The sequence below is a fragment of the Schistocerca serialis genome, chromosome 1 (assembly GCF_023864345.2).
Source record: "Schistocerca serialis cubense isolate TAMUIC-IGC-003099 chromosome 1, iqSchSeri2.2, whole genome shotgun sequence".
Taxonomy (NCBI): domain Eukaryota; kingdom Metazoa; phylum Arthropoda; class Insecta; order Orthoptera; family Acrididae; genus Schistocerca; species Schistocerca serialis.
This window is the reverse complement of record NC_064638.1, coordinates 1,133,893,760-1,133,914,134: the sequence shown is the minus strand read 5'-3', so window position 1 is coordinate 1,133,914,134 and position 20,375 is coordinate 1,133,893,760. Positions and strand designations below refer to the sequence as shown.

At 42.1% G+C, this 20,375-nt stretch overlaps 1 protein-coding gene across 1 annotated transcript in view; it reads left to right on the top strand.

Annotated features, from left to right (window-relative positions):
* The window catches only part of LOC126455880 (ADP-ribosylation factor-like protein 13B), a gene marked incomplete at its 5' end in the record, with an annotated part of 214,049 nt that extends 202,233 nt beyond the window's left edge, over positions 1-11,816 (top strand). Inside the window, one exon of the mRNA XM_050091643.1 lies at positions 9,989-11,816. Coding sequence (XP_049947600.1) covers positions 9,989-10,071 — 83 coding nt within the window. The remainder of the gene's footprint in view (positions 1-9,988) is intronic.
* Positions 11,817-20,375: the final 8,559 nt, after the last annotated feature.

Sequence of the window (20,375 nt, the reverse complement as noted above, 5' to 3'; positions counted from 1 at the left end):
TTTAAATGTCTGGCCATAATGCTGCAAAGCGATACGAGGTGGAATGGGCATGTGAGAACTGTGGTAGTGAAGACGAATGGTTGACTTCAGTTTATTGGGAGAATTTTAGGAAAGAGTGGTTCACTTGTAAAGGAGGCCACATATAGGATTCTCATGTCACCTATTCTTGAGTACTACTTTAGTGTTTGGGATCCATGCCACGTCAGATTGAAGAAAGACATCGAAGCAGTTCTGAGGTGGGCTGCTAGATTTATTACTGGTAGATTGAAACAACATGTAAGTGTTACGGAACTCAAATGGGAATCCCTGGAAGGAAGGAGATGTTCTTTTTGAGAAACACTATTGAGGAAATTTAGAGAACTGGCATTTGAAGCTGACTGCCGAATGATTCTACTGCCGCCAACATCCATTGGACGTAAGGACCATGAAGATAAGTACGAGAAATTATGGTGCTCTATTTTCAAGTGGAACAGGAAAGTAAATGACAAGCAGTGGTACAGGTTACTCTCTGCCACACACGGTGGCTTGTGTAGTATCTATGTAGATGTAGATATAGATGTAAATTAAGAGTTAGTTGCCAGACTTTGCATGAGGTTATTTATCTCTTAACTGTATATTATGGTCTTTCATACATGCTAGAATTTTCTCATAAATAATGAATCATCTGTGAGAAGCCTGGTTTCCAACTAATACTACCATCTAATTCAGTAATACATAACCAATTACATTCCCTTGGGGCACACACAATATTACTTCAGCGTCTATAAATGACTCTTTGTTCATAATAATGTGTTGTTCCTGCCTGCCAGGATATTTAAATCCAATCACAAACTTATATTTAAAAACAAAGATGATGTAACTTACCATACGAAAGCGCTGGCAGGTCGATAGAAACACAAACAAGCACATACATACACACAAAATTCTAGCTTTCGCAACCAATGGTTGCTTCGTCAGGAAAGAGGGAAGGAGAGGGAAAGGCGAAAGGATGTGGGTTTTAAGGGAGAGGGTAAGGAGTCATTCCAATCCTGGGAGCAGAAAGACTTACCTTAGGGGGAAAAAAGGACAGGTATACACTCGCACACACACACATATCCATCCGCACATACACAGACACAAGAAGACATTTGTAAAGGCAAAGAGTTTCGGCAGAGATGTCAGTCGAGGCAGAAGTACAGAGGCAAAGATGTTGTTGAAAGACAGGTGAGGTATGAGTGGCGGCAACTTGAAATTAGCGGAGGTTGAGGCCTGGCGGATAACGAGAAGAGAGGATATACTGAAGGGCAAGTTCCCATCTCCAGAGTTCTGACAGGTTGGTGTTAGTGGGAAGTATCCAGATAACCCGGATGGTGTAACACTGTGCCAAGATGTGCTGGCCGTGCACCAAGGCATGTTTAGCCACAGGGTGATCCTCATTACCAACAGACACTGTCTGCCTGTGTCCATTCATGCGAATGGACAGTTTGTTGCTGGTCATTCCCACATAGAAAGCTTCACAGTGTAGGCAGGTCAGTTGGTAAATCACGTGGGTGCTTTCACACGTGGCTCTGCCTTTGATCATGTACACCTTCCGGGTTAAAGGACTGGAGTAGGTGGTGGTGGGAGGGTGCATAGGACAGGTTTTACACCGGGGGCGGTTACAAGGGTAGGAGCCAGAGGGTAAGGAAGGTGGTTTGGGGATTTCATAGGGATGAACTAAGAGGTTACGAAGGTTAGGTGGACGGCGGAAAGACACTCTTGGTGGAGTGGGGAGGATTTCATGAAGAATGGATCTCATTTCAGGGCAGGATTTGAGGAAGTCGTATCCCTGCTGGAGAGCCACATTCAGAGTCTGATCCAATCCCAGAAGGTATCCTGTCACAAGTGGGGCACTTTTGTGGTTCTTCTGTGGGAGGTTCTGGGTTTGAGGGGACGAGGAAGTGGCTCTGGTTATTTGCTTCTGTACCAGGTCGGGAGGGTAGTTGCGGGGTGTGAAAGCTGTTTTCAGGTTGTTGGTGTAATGGTTTAGGGATTCCGGACTGGAGCAGATTCGTTTGCCAAAAAGACCTAGGCTGTAGGGAAGGGACCGTACAAGCTTTCGCAACAAACTGTTGCCTCATCAGGAAAGAGGGAAGGAGAGGGAAAGACGAAAGGATGTGGGTTTTAAGGGAGAGGGTAAGGAGTCATTCCAATCCCGGGAGCGGAGACTTACCTTAGGGGGAAAAAAGGACGGGTATACACTCGCACACACACACACATCCATCCACATATATACAGACACAAGCAGACATATTTAAAGACCATATGGTCTTTAAATATGTCTGCTTGTGTCTCTATATGTGTGGATGGATATACACTCGCACACACACACATATCCATCCACACATATACAGACACAAGCAGACATATTTAAAGACCATATGGTCTTTAAATATGTCTGCTTGTGTCTCTATATGTGTGGATGGATATGTGTGTGTGTGCGAGTGTATACCCGCCTTTTTTTCCCCCTAAGGTAAGTCTTTCCGCTCCCGGGATTGGAATGACTCCTTACCCTCTCCCTTAAAACCCACATCCTTTCGTCTTTCCCTCTCCTTCCCTCTTTCCTGATGAGGCAACAGTTTGTTGCGAAAGCTTGAATTTTGTGTGTATGTTTGTGTTTGTTTGTGTGTCTGTCGACCTGCCAGCACTTTCATTTGGTAAGTCACATCATCTTTGTTTTTAGATATATTTTTCCTACGTGGAATGTTTCCCTCTATTATAACCATATCATTAATTTGAACCCAACAATTATATTTCATTTTCATTTCAGCCTCATGTTACACTTTCCACCTTCTAATACCATGTCACCCTCACAACACCCCCACAATGACCCCATTAAGTTTTATTATATTCCCTCCGCCAACATGTCTTCGCCCTAGCCAGATTACGCTCCCATATTTTATTTTCTCAGGCTTGACTGACATTTGGCATTACCCCTAAAGGCCTCACACTTAAAGTTCCCATCTCTGGCTGCAACCCTTCTTTCCATCAGTCCCTATACCAGTTCCAAACTGAACAATCCATTGCCCTCACCCACCTAATCCTTCACCTACACATCAACTCAGCCAATGAACACACCCATCAACTCCTATCCTTAATAAAAGTCCTCAATCTTTCCTCTCCCACATCCACACCGGCTGTTCAAACCATCCTCCTACAGGCCAACCGCAAATTAGTACAGCATGCCACCCTCCACCTCAAAAAATTATCCAATCTCCTGGTTTCCCACCTCCGGAAAGGCAACTCACTCACCCTTCACAACCTTTCCAGCAAACCTCAACCTCCTCTCATTGTACACAAACCCAGTCTCTCCCATCTACTCAATCTCCCACTTCCAGCTCCACTCCCTCCAAAACCTCAAGATTCCAATCAACGCAATCTGGAACCACAACACCCCAATTCAGTAGTTAACCTTTCCTCCAAACCTCTCTCCCAATCAGAAACCTCTGTCCTATCCAAAGGCCTCACCTTCAGCCCCACTCCCAGATTCAACCAAACAGCCCTCGTCAAAGATTTACTGCCCTACACTCGTACTCTCTGCTGGAAATATCACTTTGCCACGAAGAAAAATGATCCTAATCCTACTCCTAATGATCCAACTCCCCAAGACACTATCCAAATTGAACCCTGCCTGGAAAAGTTCCGTCCTCCGTCACAGCGGGACCCACCTCCTCTTCCTCAAAATCACCCTCTCCAAACCTTCCAGGAATTTCTGACTTCCAGCCTTGCTTCTCAGTCCTTCTTAAAAAACCTTAATCCTTCTCCCAACATCACCAGTGCTGAAGCCCAAGCTATACGTGATCTGAAGGCTGACCGATCCATCGTCATTCTTCCGGCAGACAAGGGTTGTACAACCGTGGTACTTGATCGTCGGGAGTATGTGGCTGAGGGACTGCGTCAGCTTTCAGACAACACCACATACAAAGTTTGCCAAGGTAATCCCATTCCTGATGTCCAGGCGGAGCTTCAAGGAATCCTCAGAACCTTAGGCCCCCTACAAAACCTTTCACCTGACTCCATCAACCTACTGACCCCACCGACACCCCGCACCCCTACCTTCTACCTTCTTCCTAAAATTCACAAACCCAATCATCCCAGCCGCCCCATTGTAGCTGGTTACCAAGCCTCCACAGAACGTATCTCTGCCTACGTAGATCAACACCGACAACCCATTACATGCAGTCTCCCATCCTTCATCAAAGACACCAACCACTTTCTCGAATGCCTGGAATCCTTACCCAATCTATTACCCCCGGAAACCATCCTTGTAACCATTGATGCCACTTCCTTATACACAAATATTCCGCATGTCCAGGGCCTCGCTGCGATGGAGCGCTTCCCTTCACGCCGATCACCTGCCACCCTACCTAAAACCTCTTTCCTCATTACCTTAGCCAGCTTCATCCTGACCCACAACTTCTTCACTTTTGAATGCCAGACATACCAACAATTAAAGGGAACAGCCATGGGTGCCAGGATGGTCCCCTCGTACGCCAACCTATTCATGGGTCGCTTAGAGGAAGCCTTCTTGGTTACCCAGGCCTGCCAACCCAAAGTTTGGTACAGATTTATTGATGACATCTTCATGATCTGGACACACAGTGAAGAAGAACTCCAGAATTTCCTCTCCAACCTCAGCTCCTTTGGTTCCATCAGATTCACCTGGTCCTACTCCAAATCCCATGTCACTTTCCTCGACGTTGACCTCCATTTGTCCAATGGCCAGCTTCACACGTCCGTCCACATCAAACCCACCAACAAGCAACAGTACCTCCATTATGACAGCTGCCATCCATTCCACATCAAACGGTCCCTTCCCTACAGCCTAGGTCTTCATGGCAAATGAATCTGCTCCAGTCCGGAATCCCTAAACCGTTACACCAACAACCTGAAAACAGCTTTCACATCCCGCAACTACCCTCCCGACCTGGTACAGAAGCAAATAACCAGAGGCACTTCCTCGTCCCCTCAAACCCAGAACCTCCCACAGAAGAACCACAAAAGTGCCCCACTTGTGACAGGATACTTTCCGGGACTGGATCAGACTCTGAATGTGGCTCTCCAGCAGGGATACGACTTCCTCAAATCCTGCCCTGAAATGAGATCCATCCTTCATGAAAGCCTCCCCACTCCACCAAGAGTGTCTTTCCGCCGTCCACCTAACCTTCGTAACCTCTTAGTTCATCCCTATGAAATCCCCAAACCACCTTCCTTACCATCTGGCTCCTACCCTTGTAACCGCCCCCGGTGTAAAACCTGTCCAATGCACCCTCCCACCACCACCTACTCCAGTCCTGTAACCCGGAAGGTGTACACGATCAAAGGCAGAGCCACATGTGAAAGCACCCACGTGATTTAACAACTGACCTGCCTTCACTGTGAAGCTTTCTATGTGGGAATGACCAGCAACAAACTGTCCATTCGCATGAATGGACACAGGCAGACAGTGTTTGTTGGTAATGAGGATCACCCTGTGGCTAAACATGCCTTGGTGCACGGCCAGCACATCTTGGCACAGTGTTACACCGGCCGGGTTATCTGGATACTTCCCACTAACACCAACCTGTCAGAACTCTGGAGATGGGAACTTGCCCTTCAGTATATCCTCTCTTCTCGTTATCCGCCAGGCCTCAACCTCCGCTAATTTCAAGTTGCCGCCGCTCATACCTCACCTGTCTTTCAACAACATCTTTGCCTCTGTACTTCCGCCTCGACTGACATCTCTGCCGAAACTCTTTGCCTTTACAAATGTCTACTTGTGTCTGTGTATGTGCGAATGGATATGTGTGTGTGTGCGAGTGTATACCTGTCCTTATTTCCCCCTAAGGTAAGTCTTTCTGCTCCCGGGATTGGAATGACTCCTTACCCTCTCCCTTAAAACCCACATCCTTTCGTCTTTCCCTCTCCTTCCCTCTTTCCTGACGAAGCAACCATTGGTTGCGAAAGCTAGAATTTTGTGTGTATGTATGTGTTTGTTTGTGTTTCTATCGACCTACCAGCACTTTCGTATGGTAAGTCACATCACCTTTGTTTTTAAATATATTTTTCCCACGTGGAATGTTTCCCTCTATTATATTCAATCACAAACTTAGTTAGATACACTGTATCAACATGTTTTCTTTAGAAGGTGTTGGTATGGTACTGCATCAAAATATTTTCAAGAGTGTATCTGTAGCACTGAGGTTATCATGGGAGAAGACCAGTAGTTGACTTTCAAATGTTCAATGATGAAATGAAATTTGCTGGCAGATTGAAACTATGTGCCAGACCGGGACTCGAACCTAGGACCCAGTAGTGTAAATTAGCTGGAGAATGTCAGTTTTGTGAGGTAAGTGATGAGGTACTTGTGGGAGTAACACTGTGCCAGGTTTGATTACTGGTCTGGCACAAAGTTTTAATCTACCAGAAAGTTTCATATCAGCGTGCACTCTGCTGCAGAGTGAAAATTTGTTCTAGAATCAATTATGACAATTTCTGTGGGAAAGGTTGTTTTGTTCTAGGTGGGTCATAACATTTGAATTCAAAATTTTTTCTAGTATTCTGGCTCAGACAGTTTATTCAGGCAGAGGTGAGTGAAACAGTATAGTAATTCTACATGTCATTTCTCCTTTTTTATTTATAAATATGACCTGTGCCCATTTCCAGTCATAGGGAACATTTCTGTGCTTAAGGGATCTTCCATAAATTATAGCGAAGAGAGATACTTAATCTGTTCCAAATTCTGTTTAGAATTTTAGTGTATCTTGGGGTTTTATTGATATTTAGCTATTCAGATGGAAAAGACTCACCGTCATTCCAGATGTGCCAGAAAGTTACTATGAAAGCAAAGAGAGCTTCGTCTCGGATTTAAGTGAACTGAAAGCGTGTTAGACAAGCAGAAGCTGACTGAAGACAAAATGAGAATGAGGAGACGGCTGCAAAAAGCATTTAATTAGTTCCAAAGTCAAATTTTACCAAACAATCTAACAATAAATTCTAAGACGTTTTGATCTTACATTAAGTCAGAGAGTGGATTGAAATCATCTGTTCAATCCTCAGTGACCATACTGGTGTTGAGACAAAGTTGATAGAGGAGAATGACAAAATACTGAATTTGGTCTTCCAAAATTGTTCCACTGTGGAAGGTCGTAATACAGTGCCTCCTTTTAATCGCTACACAAGTGCTGAAATAGCAGATACTGAGATAAGTAATCATGAATAGATAATCATCTAAACCTGCTCAGCAGTGGAAAAGCAAATCAGCCATATGAGATACCTGTGAGGGTCTACAAAAAGGAACTTGATCCTCTTCTGCAGTAGTTTATCATCAGTCACTGGAGCAGTGAAGGGTACCTAGTGATTTTAAAAAAGCACATGTCATATATGCTTTCAAGAAAAGTCATCAAAAACTGTACATAATTATAGATTTATTTTGCTGATGTTGATGTAGAAAATGTTTTATTTTCATGTATTGTGATGTTCGTGGAGAATGAAAATCTCCCCTATAAAAATAAACATGAATTCTGCAAATATCGATTTTGCAAAACATAGCTTGCTCTAGAATGAGATTTTCACTCTGCAGCGGAGTGCACGCTGATATGAAACTCCCTGGCAGATTAAAACTGTGTGCTGGACCGAGACTCGAACTCAGGACCTTTGCCTTTTCTGGGCAAGTGCTCTACCATCTGAGCTACCCAAGCACAACTCACGACCCATCCTCACAGCTTTACTTCCACCAGTACCTCGTCTCCTACCTTCCAAACTTCACAGAATCTCTCCTGCGAACCAGGCAGAACTAGCACTCCTGGAAGAAAGGATATTGCAGAGACATGGCTTAGCCACAGCGGGGGGGATGCTTCCAGAATGAGATTTTCACTCTGCAGTGGAGTGTGCGCTGATATGAAACTTCGTGGCAGATTAAAACTGGCGAGCTTCTGTGAAGTTTGGAAGGTTGAAGACCAGGTACTGGTGGAAGTAAAGCCGTGAGAACAGGGCGTGAGTCGTGCTTGGGTAGCTCAGATGGTACAGCACTTGCCCACGAAAGGCAAAGGTCCTGAGTTCGAGTCTCGGTCTGGCACACAGTTTTAATCTGCCAGGAAGTTTCATAACTTGCTCAGTTCATCCATGAGGTCTGTGGTTGACACTGTAAAAAAAGGTGCTCAGGTTGATGCCATGTTCCTTTACTTCCTGGAAAGTATTCATTATATTTTGTTCGCTGTTCGTCTTAGTCCCTTCACTGCATGTGTTCCTGTTTTTATGCATTTGGTCACTGATGACCACGCTGTTTAGTGCCCGTAAACCTCAAACACACACACACACACACATTATATTTTTGCACTGTTGTTTATTGAACAAAATACAAGCTTATGAATTACTGGTCCAGACTGGTGATTGGATACAGGACTTGCTTGCAGACAGAACTCAACGTATCATTTTCAGTAGAACAAACTCCACAAAGATAATTTCAGGAGTACCTCAAGGAAAATTTATGGGACTGCTTCTATTTATATATTAATGAGTGCAAAATAATGGAAGCTCAAAGAGGCATTCTGCAGATGATACTGTTGTTTATGGAATGAGACTGTATTGAAATGCAGCTAGATGATTGATGCAGGGACTGGCATATGACCCTGAATGTAAATAAATGTAACATATTGCACATGAATAGACAAAGAGATTCACTTCAGTATGATTACACTATTACTGGCAAATCACAGGAAATAATAATTACCCCAAAGTACCTACGCATAACCCTGTGGAATGACCATATAAAACAAATTGTAAGGAAATCAGATGTCACATTGAAAGTCATTGGGAGGATTATTAGAAAACATAATGCATTCACGAAGGAAGTGTCTAACGAAACACTCTTTCAGTTGATTCTTGAGCACTGTTCATCAGTTTGGGACCTTTGCCAAGTTTGATCAAAAGAAGAAGAGGTCCAACTCAGAGTGGCTTGTTTCATAATGGGATCATTTATTCAGCATGAGAGCATTATGGAGATTCTCACCAAACTCTGATGGCAGATGCTACAAGAGAGATTTTATGTATCAAGGAGAGGTTCACTGTTGAAATTTCGAGAGCACGTGTTCCAGGGTGAGTCGGGCAACATATTTCTTCCTCCTACATACATCTCACAAAATGATCATGATGAGAAAATTATAGTTCATGCACAGCTTTACCAGCAGTCATTCTTCCTGAGCACCATTCACGATTGGAACAGGATAGAGGGTTGATAACGGTAGCGGAATTACTCTTTAGCAAACACCATAAAGTGACTGGCAGAATATAGATGTAGGCGTAGATGTAGATGCATGCAGTTGTCAGTAAAATTAGAGTGTCTCATGCCTATGTACTGCATCATGCAGTGTCAGATTGGTATTTCAGTGTACCTCATTGTCTACATAAGTACACTATGCAGTCCATACAGGACAAGCACATATCAAGCCAGAAGGCTGTCATTGGCACTGGTGAACCTGTTGTAACAATCTGAAATATGAATGGATACATTCTATCTATCCTTTCTTGTCTTTTTCTGCCTGTACCACTAATTCCACTAATTCTCTCTCATTCTAATTCAGTTCACTTCTCTCTCATATTCTGCCACCTAACTTTCATGATTTTTATCACTACAAATCCACAGCTTTGCCTTCACTATTGAGAGCTACTTGTCTAACTCGCTTACCTTCTAATACGTTCTCCCGTGCCCTATCCCCCTCTGTGTTGCCCTACTTCTGTCATCCCCCCCCCCCCCTCCCCGTTCATCTCCTTGGATTATTACTCATCAAGGGTTAGGGTTGCCAGGGATCTGTATCCAGTTGTATACAAGTGTGTGTGTGTATGTGGAACTAGAAGAAGTGTGAAAGTTCAAACTCTACAAGTTATCATCTAATCTTTCTGTAGACCTATGCACCACCTACAGTTTGTCTGCAGGTAAGAGATTGAAGGTTTTTAGATTTTAATCTCTACAGTGTAGATTTTTATCTTTCAGATTCTGCATGGGATCTGGATAAATCCTTGGAAGTTGTCCCAGCACCAGAAGGAACTGCTGCTCAGAAGGAAGAAAAGAGTTAGCTGAAGAAACATGAATGAAGTATATCATTCAAAAAGAAAAATATGGCCTAGCCATGAGTTGAGAGACACATGTTCATACTTATTTTTACACATATTTATAAGCAGTGACTCTAGTCATAATATTTAGGAGTTTTTGGAGTGAAGTTCTTTTAAAAAATGTTTACTCTCATGAAAATTTTAACAAACATTTGCATCTATTTTTGTACTGCACAAAAGTTTCTGTAAGCAAGTAAGGGAAGTTTAATACTCATAATATTTTCAGAAAATTGGACACTGTTATTGTAAATTTCACAGGCCTTACAGGTTACAAGGTTGAACAAAGCTCTAAATAATATTTGCTTTCATGGTTTTTAAGTTGGATCGTGTTTCAAAAATGGCATGAAGATTCACCCGTGAATTTCAGTTCCTACCATGTGATGTAGTGGAAGTAAAAACTAACTTCAGATTTTCATGCACTCCAAGGGATAAGACATATAACTGATTCTTTATGTGAAACATGTTCACAATTCTTAACTGAATGTCTTTTGTAAGATGTTTAATGCATTTCACTGTAATTTGAAAAATTTGTTACAGTTTTTGGAAAACATTTGTTACCCATGTTCAGTATAGTGTTAAAAAATGGCTTCTGTCCATTGAAACAGGTTATTAAAACAAGTTATTAAAGTTATTATTTTACATTTGAAAAGCGTTGGTGGGCAAAAAAACTCAACACACGAAGTAAACACTGAATCTGAAATGTATGGAACAGGTGGAAAACGAAGGAAGAAAACTTCTTTATTGCATTTTGGGGAAGGATAATAAGTTACATAGTTAACTAGTGAGGGATACCAATGGAAGGGAGACAGAATGAAAAGAGCAATGTATAATTAGACACCAACAATCTGTTGCTAAAAGTTTCTTGTAACTGTAATGTAAGACACCTGTCCAGTCAATAGACTTCATATTTACTACAATCTGCTGCTGTGCCTGTGTGTCCAACTATTTTCCCGTACAGAAAACTATCATCATACTTGGTGTAACCATCTATTTTCTTGTCATTTTTTTCTTTTCATTTCATGTACCTGTTGTGTCATTGGCAGTTCACAGATCTGATAATGACCTTCATGCATCATGTTACTTACTCGTTATTTATAACTAACCAAGTCTGCAACTGGTGTTAGGTGATCACAACATACATTCCAAAAAAGTTAAGTCAAGGCTTCTCACATCAAACAGTTCCAAATGTTACCACCATTAAAATTAGAGAATTCTCAAGCACATTACATGTGTATTTGGCAGAGATATCTATACATTCCTTTTGAATAAACAGTGGAAAGAAACTATTTATTGTGCCATCTTCTCAGATTAACAACAATATGTCAAATGCAATGTAATTTCCTTTATGTATGGTGGTTTAATCCCAGGGGGTTTACTGGATCATAATCTTTTATAACTGGACCATTTTGTTGCCCCTGCCTCTTTACACTAATTGGTACACCACACTGGTTGCGTAGTACCATCACCTTTCTTAAATCTAGAAATAAAAATTCTTCATCCTTGAGTCTTTCCTGTTAACAATTCAGGAGATTGATTCTTTATAACATTTTGCACCATATAAGTTATTAACTGGAGTACAGTGTTGAATTTGGTCATTCACCACTTTATTGTTGTTATATAAGATTTCATGTGTACCATGCCAATTTTATGTTTACATCATTTGAAACTATGCCTTTCAACAATTCATACACACCCCCTCCCCCTCTCCATCCTCCCACCCACCCACCCACCCACACACACACACACACACACACACACACACACACACACACACACACACACACACAGCTTTCCTATTTTCTCATGATCGTGTGTGTGTGTGTGTGTGTGTGTGGACAGATGTTAAATCACCATCTGTATCACCATCTATACCAAATTCATTGTAAAATTTCTGGATGAAATCAAAAGCCACATTTTGTAGAAATATGGATAACAGGCACATATGGTATAATAAATTAGGGTAAAAGTAAAAAGTGTTAACAAAAAATAACCAGACAATTAGTTGAGCAAATTATCTACACAGAAAAACACAGACTGAGCGTCAGGTGGAAAAACCGATAAAGGAGTACATCATAGGATGTACCTACCTTAAGTCTTTTGCCATATCATTTTCTTCCAGATAAATTAAATGTGTTTCAAAAATCATGAAATCCTCTTCCTGTTTTTGTTTGTAAGATGGAATTTTCATATTTTATAGTATTCTGGTTGAATTTTCTACCATAAAGTGAACAAATTCTGATTTTCCAGAAGTATTGAAACATCAAAGCTATGATGTTTGTCACTGAAGGTGGATACTATTTAAGTTGTTATAAAACCAAAGATTTTTTTGTTTTATTGTGTATTTTTTTAGGTATGTAAGATACCTAGGTATTGGTATCGATACCAAGTTATAAGAGTTTAATTTTTTTGTTTTATTGTGTATTTTTTTAGGTATGTAAGATTACTGCAATTGGTATCAATACCAAGTTATAAGAGTTTAATTTTTGTTAGTATTTCTCTTTTGTTGAAAGTATTTGTTTCTGGGTATGTCTACATTGCATAGCTCTCACATTTTTATTGTAAAAAGAACAATTTCTAAAAACCTCTGTAATTCAGTAACAATTGGAATACTTGTAACAGAGAATCATGAATTATATTTTCTTCCACATTCTGTGGACAACTATACAGATTTTGAAAATAAAAAATTTGTCTTTTGTCTATGTGCAATATTTCTATCAATAAACATGTTTTGCTTTTCATCATTTCCTCATATTAAAGAAACTTTATTTATTACTGACAGAACAATTACTGGTTGTCTGTCTTCTTATTTCTAATGTATTTTTTTATTTTCAGTTATATTGTTCTCATTTTTATCCTACTTTTGGAGTAAAGGAGACCACTCACCAACAAACAAAAGTGTTGAGATGCCGACAAGCACCCATCAAGAAGAAAGAAAACTTGCTAGCTTGCAGAGTAATACTTTCTTGAAATAGAGCCTCTACCCACACACACTCACACTTGCCTGTGCCCATGCATAATGTGCGCTGTATGCACAGTGCTAGGATTGCAGCTTGGCTGGTGTGTTAGAATGGGGTGGGAAGAGGGAAAGAGGTGGAAGGCAGAAAATGGCAGGTGCAGGGGCCACGAATCTGGTGTACGGGTGTCAGAGCCAGCAGGGAACAGCATGCAATAAAGATGATTTGGAGACATGAATAGAGTGGGGTTAATATGACAGAGGAAGGGTAAACTGTTGGGTGAAGAATGTGGGTATAGTGGGTTAACGGAGATTGAGGCCAGGAGGCTTGCAATAATGAAGGATATGATAACTTCCATCTGTGTAATTCAGAAAAGCTGGTGATATATGGAAGGATCCTGGTGGCCAGAGATGTGAAGCAGCCACTTAAATTGAGCTTGTTGTGCTCAACTGCATGCTGTGCCACTGGGTTGGCAGTGGGCATTCATTCTGGTGGACAGCTGATAGGTTGTTATACTGACAAAAAAAAAGCTATGCCATGATCCTCCTCCCCCCCCCCCCTCCCCTGTTACCACCTAACCCCTCTGTGGTCAACATTCAGGAATTCCTTACCTCCAGCTTGGCATCACCATTCTTCCTCAAATCAATTCCCAAGAACTGTAACCTTTCAACAGAGCAGCCATAAATAGTTTCGAAACAGATCCTGATATAATCATCCTCCCAGCAGATGAAGGCTCCACCATACTGTGATGAGTCACAGTGACTACTTGACAGAAGGCCACCTCCCTCTCACTGCAACAACACCTTAAAATCTATAATCACAACAATCTTAGATGCCCCATGGTAGCTGGCTATTGTGGTCCTACTGAAAGAATTTCTACTTCTGTTGATCTACACCTCCAACCAACTGCCCGAAACCTAGTCTCTCACATCAAAGATACCAAGCACTTCCTTCACCAACTCTCCACTATTCCTACCCTTTTAACTCCTGGATCCCTATTTACCACAGTTGATGTCACCTTCCTGTACATCAACATTTCTTATGCTCTTACCCTTGTCGCTATTGGACACTGCGTCTCCCAATGTCCTTCAGATAACAGAACCACTACTTCATTTCTCATACACCTTACTACTATATCCTGATGCACAACTACTTCTCATTTGAAGAGGAGGAGATTAGTGTTTAACAACCCATTGACAACAAAGTCATTAGAGATGGAGCACAAGCTCAGATTAGGGAGGATTGGGAACGAAATTGGCCGTTCCTTTTCAAAGGAACCATCCTGGCATTTTCCTGAAATGATTTAGGGAAATCATGGAAAACCTAAATCAGGATGGCCTCCCCAATGCGAGTCCAGTGTGCTAACCACTGCACCACCCCACTCGGTTTTTCATTTGGGGCGAAGGTATCTACAGAAAAGTCTTGGGTACTCGCATAGCTCCCTCTTATGCCAGTCTTTTTATGGGCCATTTAGAGAAAACATTCCTAGTCTCCCAAACCCCATAACCCCTTGTTCGATACAGAATCATTGAAGATATTCATGATCTGGACTCAAGGCCAAGACACCCTATCCTCATTTCTTCACGACCTCAACATATTTTCCATCATCTGCTTCAGCTGATCCTCCACAGCCAAACATGCCACCTTCCCGGATGTTGACTTCCACCTCTCTGATGGTTTCATCCACATCTTTGTCCGTATTGAATCCGCTAACCACCAACAGTGCCTGCATGTAAATATCTGTCATCTGTTTCACACCAAAAAATCCTTCCTGTACAGCTTGGCCACCCTTGGACGGCATTTCTGCGGTTCCAAAAACTCCCTTACCCGGTATTCTTAAGATCTCATGAGGGCCTTCGCAGACATTAACCCCAAAACCTAGTCCACAAAGAGATTTCCCAAGTCATATCCTCACATGCCCCTGACCCTCTACCACCCCAAGAATCAGCTCCAAAGGAGGCCCCCCTCGTCATCCAGTATTTCTCTGGACTGGAACAACTGAACCACATCCTTTGATTATCTATCATCATGCCCTGAAATGTGGGACATACTATTCACAATCCTTCCCAACCCTCCCTCAAAGGTTGTTCCATCACCCAACCAACCTCCACAGTATCTTAGTCCATCCCTATGCCAATCCCAATCCCAACCCCTTGCCATAGTGGTCATATACCTATGGCAGACAGAGGTGCAAGATCTGCCCAATCCACCCATCCAGTACTTCCTGTTCCAGTCCTGGCACAGACTTATCTTACCCAATCAAAGGCCAGGCCACCTGTGAAAGCAGCCATGTTGTATATCAGTTCTGCTGCAGCCATTGCACAGCTTTTAATATTGGTATGGCTACCAATGAGCTGTCCACCAGGATGAATTGCCACTGCCAAACAGTGGCCAGGAGCAAAGTACGCCACCCTGAGGCATAAAATGCAGCTGAACAAAACATTGCTTGGTTTCAATGTCTGCTTCACAACCTGAGCCACTTGGATCCTTCCTTCAACCACCAGCTTTTCTGAACTGTACAGATTGGAGCTCTCCTTACAACATATTCCCTGCTGTTGAAATCCCAACCTCAATCTACAGTCCTCACACCCTCCACCCAGCAGTGTCCACCCCCTTGTCCTGTCACCTCTTCCCTTTTAACATTCCCTCACTCTCTTTATGTGTCACCCTCTGCCACTGTACCTGCCCATCTATGCACCTTTCCAGCTTCTCTCTTTTTCTGCTCATCTCCTTGCCCACTCTCTGATGTACAGGACGGGCAGATGGGATGGCGGTGGGCGTTTTGGAAAGAGCAGGACAAAGTTTCTTTTGTAAGGCCATTTATTGGCAAAAGCTACGCTTTAGGGAATATATTGTCGGGCCAAGGGATGTGAGGGTGAGACAGAAGGTAAAGTATGGTGAAGGTTGGTGTCTGCGAGAGCTAAGTCCACAGTGCTGCAGCACCGGGAGAAGCGGAACATGTTCGCTGCTACAGGGCGCGGCGTCCGACTCGTAGGAGAGCAAGAAAACAAGAGTGAGAGCCCGGTGGCAGGTGGCTGGGTATATTTGATGAACCACACAGCTTCCTCCTCCTTGATTGGTCAGCACCCATAAACCTGCAGGGGCGGCAATGATGGAACTTTCCAGAGCTTGGTTTGGTCAGCGATGCCTGGGACTGCATTACTTCGTCAGCTCACAAGAGAGGCACGTGATCGACATGCCCTTCCTTGGTGCTGACTTCCTGTTACTAGACCATGGAACGAAAGAATTTACAGGCAGCTGACACTGCCGGCTGTGGGTTGGCCGTAACGGAAAAATGAAGTTACCTCTGGGAGCTAATATAATAAAGTAAAATTTTCCTACGGATTGGCTCATCCTTTACACTCCTCCCCCTTCCATGGGAGTGGAGAACATGAGTGAATTCGCTAAAAAAGTGAGTTATTTAGATGTAGATCATTTTAGGTTGCAAAACAACGTAAACATTACTTGGATATGAAAGGCCCTCATGGAAGATGGATATGAAAGGCCCTCATGGAAGATGGCAGGGGTCTTAACCTATGGGAGGGTGTAGAGACTCTAAAGACCTCCTACGGGTCACAAAGGAACTTACATTCATCAACAATATTATGTGTAAACAAGAATCATAATAAAACATCAAAGCAAAATTACATTAATGAAACACATTAGAACAAAACACGATAGCTTGAATGAGGCAAACATGCTAAGTGTTCTTGGTGCTAGGCTTAAGTTAAAGTGTCTTTTTTGTTTAAATAAGTTGAAAATGTGAATACATCACCAGTGATGTCACATGCAAGGGTGAGTGGCGCGAGGCAGGGTGTTCTGTTGTCCTCAGCGGGCAGTGTGCAGGCTGCCGGCGGGAAGGGGGTATGGCTGTGGCCAGGCCCATTCACTGGGACTCAGCACAGTGGGGTATAAGGGGAGGTTCACACATTTCAAACACATTTAAAAACAGATTTGTCACTAAGACACTATGCCACACTAGTTTTTCCACGTTAGTTGATATCACAATTTCACTCTTAAAACTAAGGGTGGGCACATGCCTGATAGGTTTTCTGCTTAGTTGCTTACTTTAGTTTTTTTTTTTTTTTAAGTTATGGGCGATATTTGCCCTGAGGCTGAGGTTCTGGAACCATGGGGGCATGGCCGTAACATCTGCAGAATCCTTTTGTGTACAAAGTCCATATTAGTACAATAATAAGAATGGCAGTGGCTGGAGTTATCGTAGCACAGGGTATAATGGTGGTATGTAGTTTGGTGGCTTTTTGCCATTCATTTAAGTGTGCTAACAGGCGATCATAAGAAATTTGTCCTTTTTCACGTTTGAAGAGGCCATCAATTGACACTACAAGGTGATCATTTCATACATTAGACAATACTGGCATGTTAGCTGACAAGGGAGTCATGAATGAGCTTCCAGGTACAAAAAAATGTAAGTAAACAGGCTCAAATACTAAGTGAGTAAGCCATAGTGACATGAAAGGTTATTAATGGTGTAATAACATTACAATAACAACTGCTTGTAACAAGGTAAGGCTAGTGTGTAATGTCGTAGTAGCATTAATAAGGCGGGCGTCAGCGTGGCGGCTACAATAGAGCAGCACGCTATAGGTGACTTAAAGGCACGCTAAGAGAGGGTGGCAGCCGACTACAAGGCTGAATCTTGAGCTAAGGCAGAATGACGCATGGCAGATAACTTCCAAGGCCAGCGCAGATGCTATGTCAGAGCTGCACACGGCAGCTGAGGAGCGATGCCGATTGTCAAATGTGGAGCGCAAGCAGTGTGTACCTGTGCTGTGTGAGGAACACAACACAAGGCTGCGCGAAACTTCTGGATTTGATTAGAGGTTTATGGGATTCAGAATGTGCAGTGATGAATATAAATGTTACAAAAAGATGTGTAATATTACTGAAGGATAGATGACCGGAATAACATGGTTTATTCAACAATGACTGAGAAAACAATAATTATGGTGCTACATCAGAGCAGCATGCATCAGAAGTGGAATTACGCATGACATCACGCTAAATGCGTTGGTACAGTCAGTTCTGTTTAAAATTACATTAAGCATTAGTATATTTGCTGAACACCATAAAGTGAAAATGACGACGAAAAGTGACACCAGTTTGGTGCAGATGGAGCGTCTCATTGCCTGGGCCTATGAAAGTTGGTTTCCTATTCTTGGATACCAAGACTCTGTCATTGGATGTCAATGCTGTTGATAATTTGAGGAGAAAAACAAAACTCAATGAGAATCTAGAGACTTACATAGTGGAAACAGAAAGCATAAGGAATTGAATTAGAAACTACTAAACTGAGTGTAATTTCTGAAGGATTTCTCCTTTATGAAGGTAGAGTGCACGGCACATCATTGACACGATGGTATCACCTGCTTAACTGTGTATACGACAATGCTCTGATTCCAAGATAGCTGCTATGTACCTCATCATAACCCGACATCATCCTCTATCCTTTGGTATACCGTAGTGTCCTGAGACACATCATACAGTTAAGTAATACTACTTCAGTATTCAGTATTCCTTCAGGAAATACAATGGAAAAACAATGTCAAAGAAGGCTCAAGTTTTGAATGGAGATTTACACTTATTGGCAGTTTAACTGCAGGCTGGACATGGTTCGCATCTGATGGTGCCTGATCAACTGTCGTCAGAGAGCAGGAACACTGTTCTCGTGAACTCTTCTTCAACATCAAAGATTAAAGTCTAACTGTGTTAGTCCACACGAACTGAATAGTTTTGTTGATAGTTGACAGATGAAAGTGGTTAGGATGGTCTAGGCCGCGAAACCGAAATGTGAAGGAACGACTTTAGACAGCTAAGGGACCGCGCAATTGCCAGTCACATCATGCCAGTTGCGTTCCCTTGTTGGTGTTGTGCTTGACTTTTCATGTGTTGTTCTGTGAGAGTTATTTATTCCGTTTACATCTTCTACAGTGGAAAGGCATATGGCATGTACCTCTGGGTAAACTTTCAAATACAAATGAAAATAAACCAAGGTTACATCCCAAACTATCCCTCCAAAATAGTTTCTTACCTAAAACATCATTAATAACAGTAAAATGGTGGGCAGTACTCGGGAATCTTTGCTAGCTTATGTGAAACCTCATAAACTGAATAGCTATTCTCATAATTCTTGCCACAAAGTAACACATGGAAACATTAGATTCATGGACACATATACTAAGGTACTGGTGCTGGCATAATCTAGCTAAAACTCTCTAAACATTTGATAATAACACACAGACAAAATAAATAATGGCAAAAATAATACGTAGGCAAAATTCATAATTGAACTAATACAGAGACGTAAGTAACTGGCAACTCATCATAGTGATACAAGCGGTGGCAAAACCGCAAAAGTTCAAAATATTATTTCCTTTATACAAAATTTCCCTATTCTCCAGTTATGTTTTGTAGCAAAATAAGTGTAAGTATTCTCTGTTATTCCTTTGTGTTCTTGTTTATATTTCCATACATAGCACTGAAAGACCTAAGTCGAAACAAGGCTCCAGGAGTAGACAACATTCCATTTGAACTATTGACAGCCTTGGGAGAGCCAGTCCTGAGAAAACTCTACCATCTGGTGAGCAAGATGTATGAGACAGGCGAAATTCCCTCAGACTTCAAGAAGAATATAATAATTACAATCCCAAAGAAAGCAGGTGTTGACAGATGTGAAAATTACCAAACTATCAGTTTAATAAGTCACAGCTGCAAAATACTAATGCAAATTCATTACAGACGAATGGAAAAACTGGTAGAAGCCAACCTCATGGAAGATCAGTTTGGATTCCGTAGAAATGTTGGAACACGTGAGGCAATACTGACCCTACGACTTATCTTAGAAGAAAGATTAAGAAAAGGCAAACCTACGTTTCTAGAATTTGTAGACTTAGAGAAAGCTTTTGACCATGTTGACTGGAATACTCTCTTTCAAATTCTGAAGGCAGGGGTAAAATACAGGGGGCGGAAGGCTATTTGCAATTTGTACAGAAACCAGATGGCAGTTATAAGAGTCGAGGGGCATGAAAGGGAAGCAGTGGTTGGGAAGGGAGTGAGACAGGGTTGTAGCCTCTCCCCGATGCTATTCAATGTGTTTATTGAGCAAGCAGTAAAGGAAACAAAAGAAAAGTTCGGAGTAGGTATTAAAATCCATGGAGAAGAAATAAAAACCTTGAAGTTTGCCGATGACATTGTAATTCTGACAGAAACAGCAAAGGACTTGGAAGAGCAGTTGAACAGAATGGACAGTGTCTTCAAAGGAGGATATAAGATGAACATCAACAAAAGCAAAAC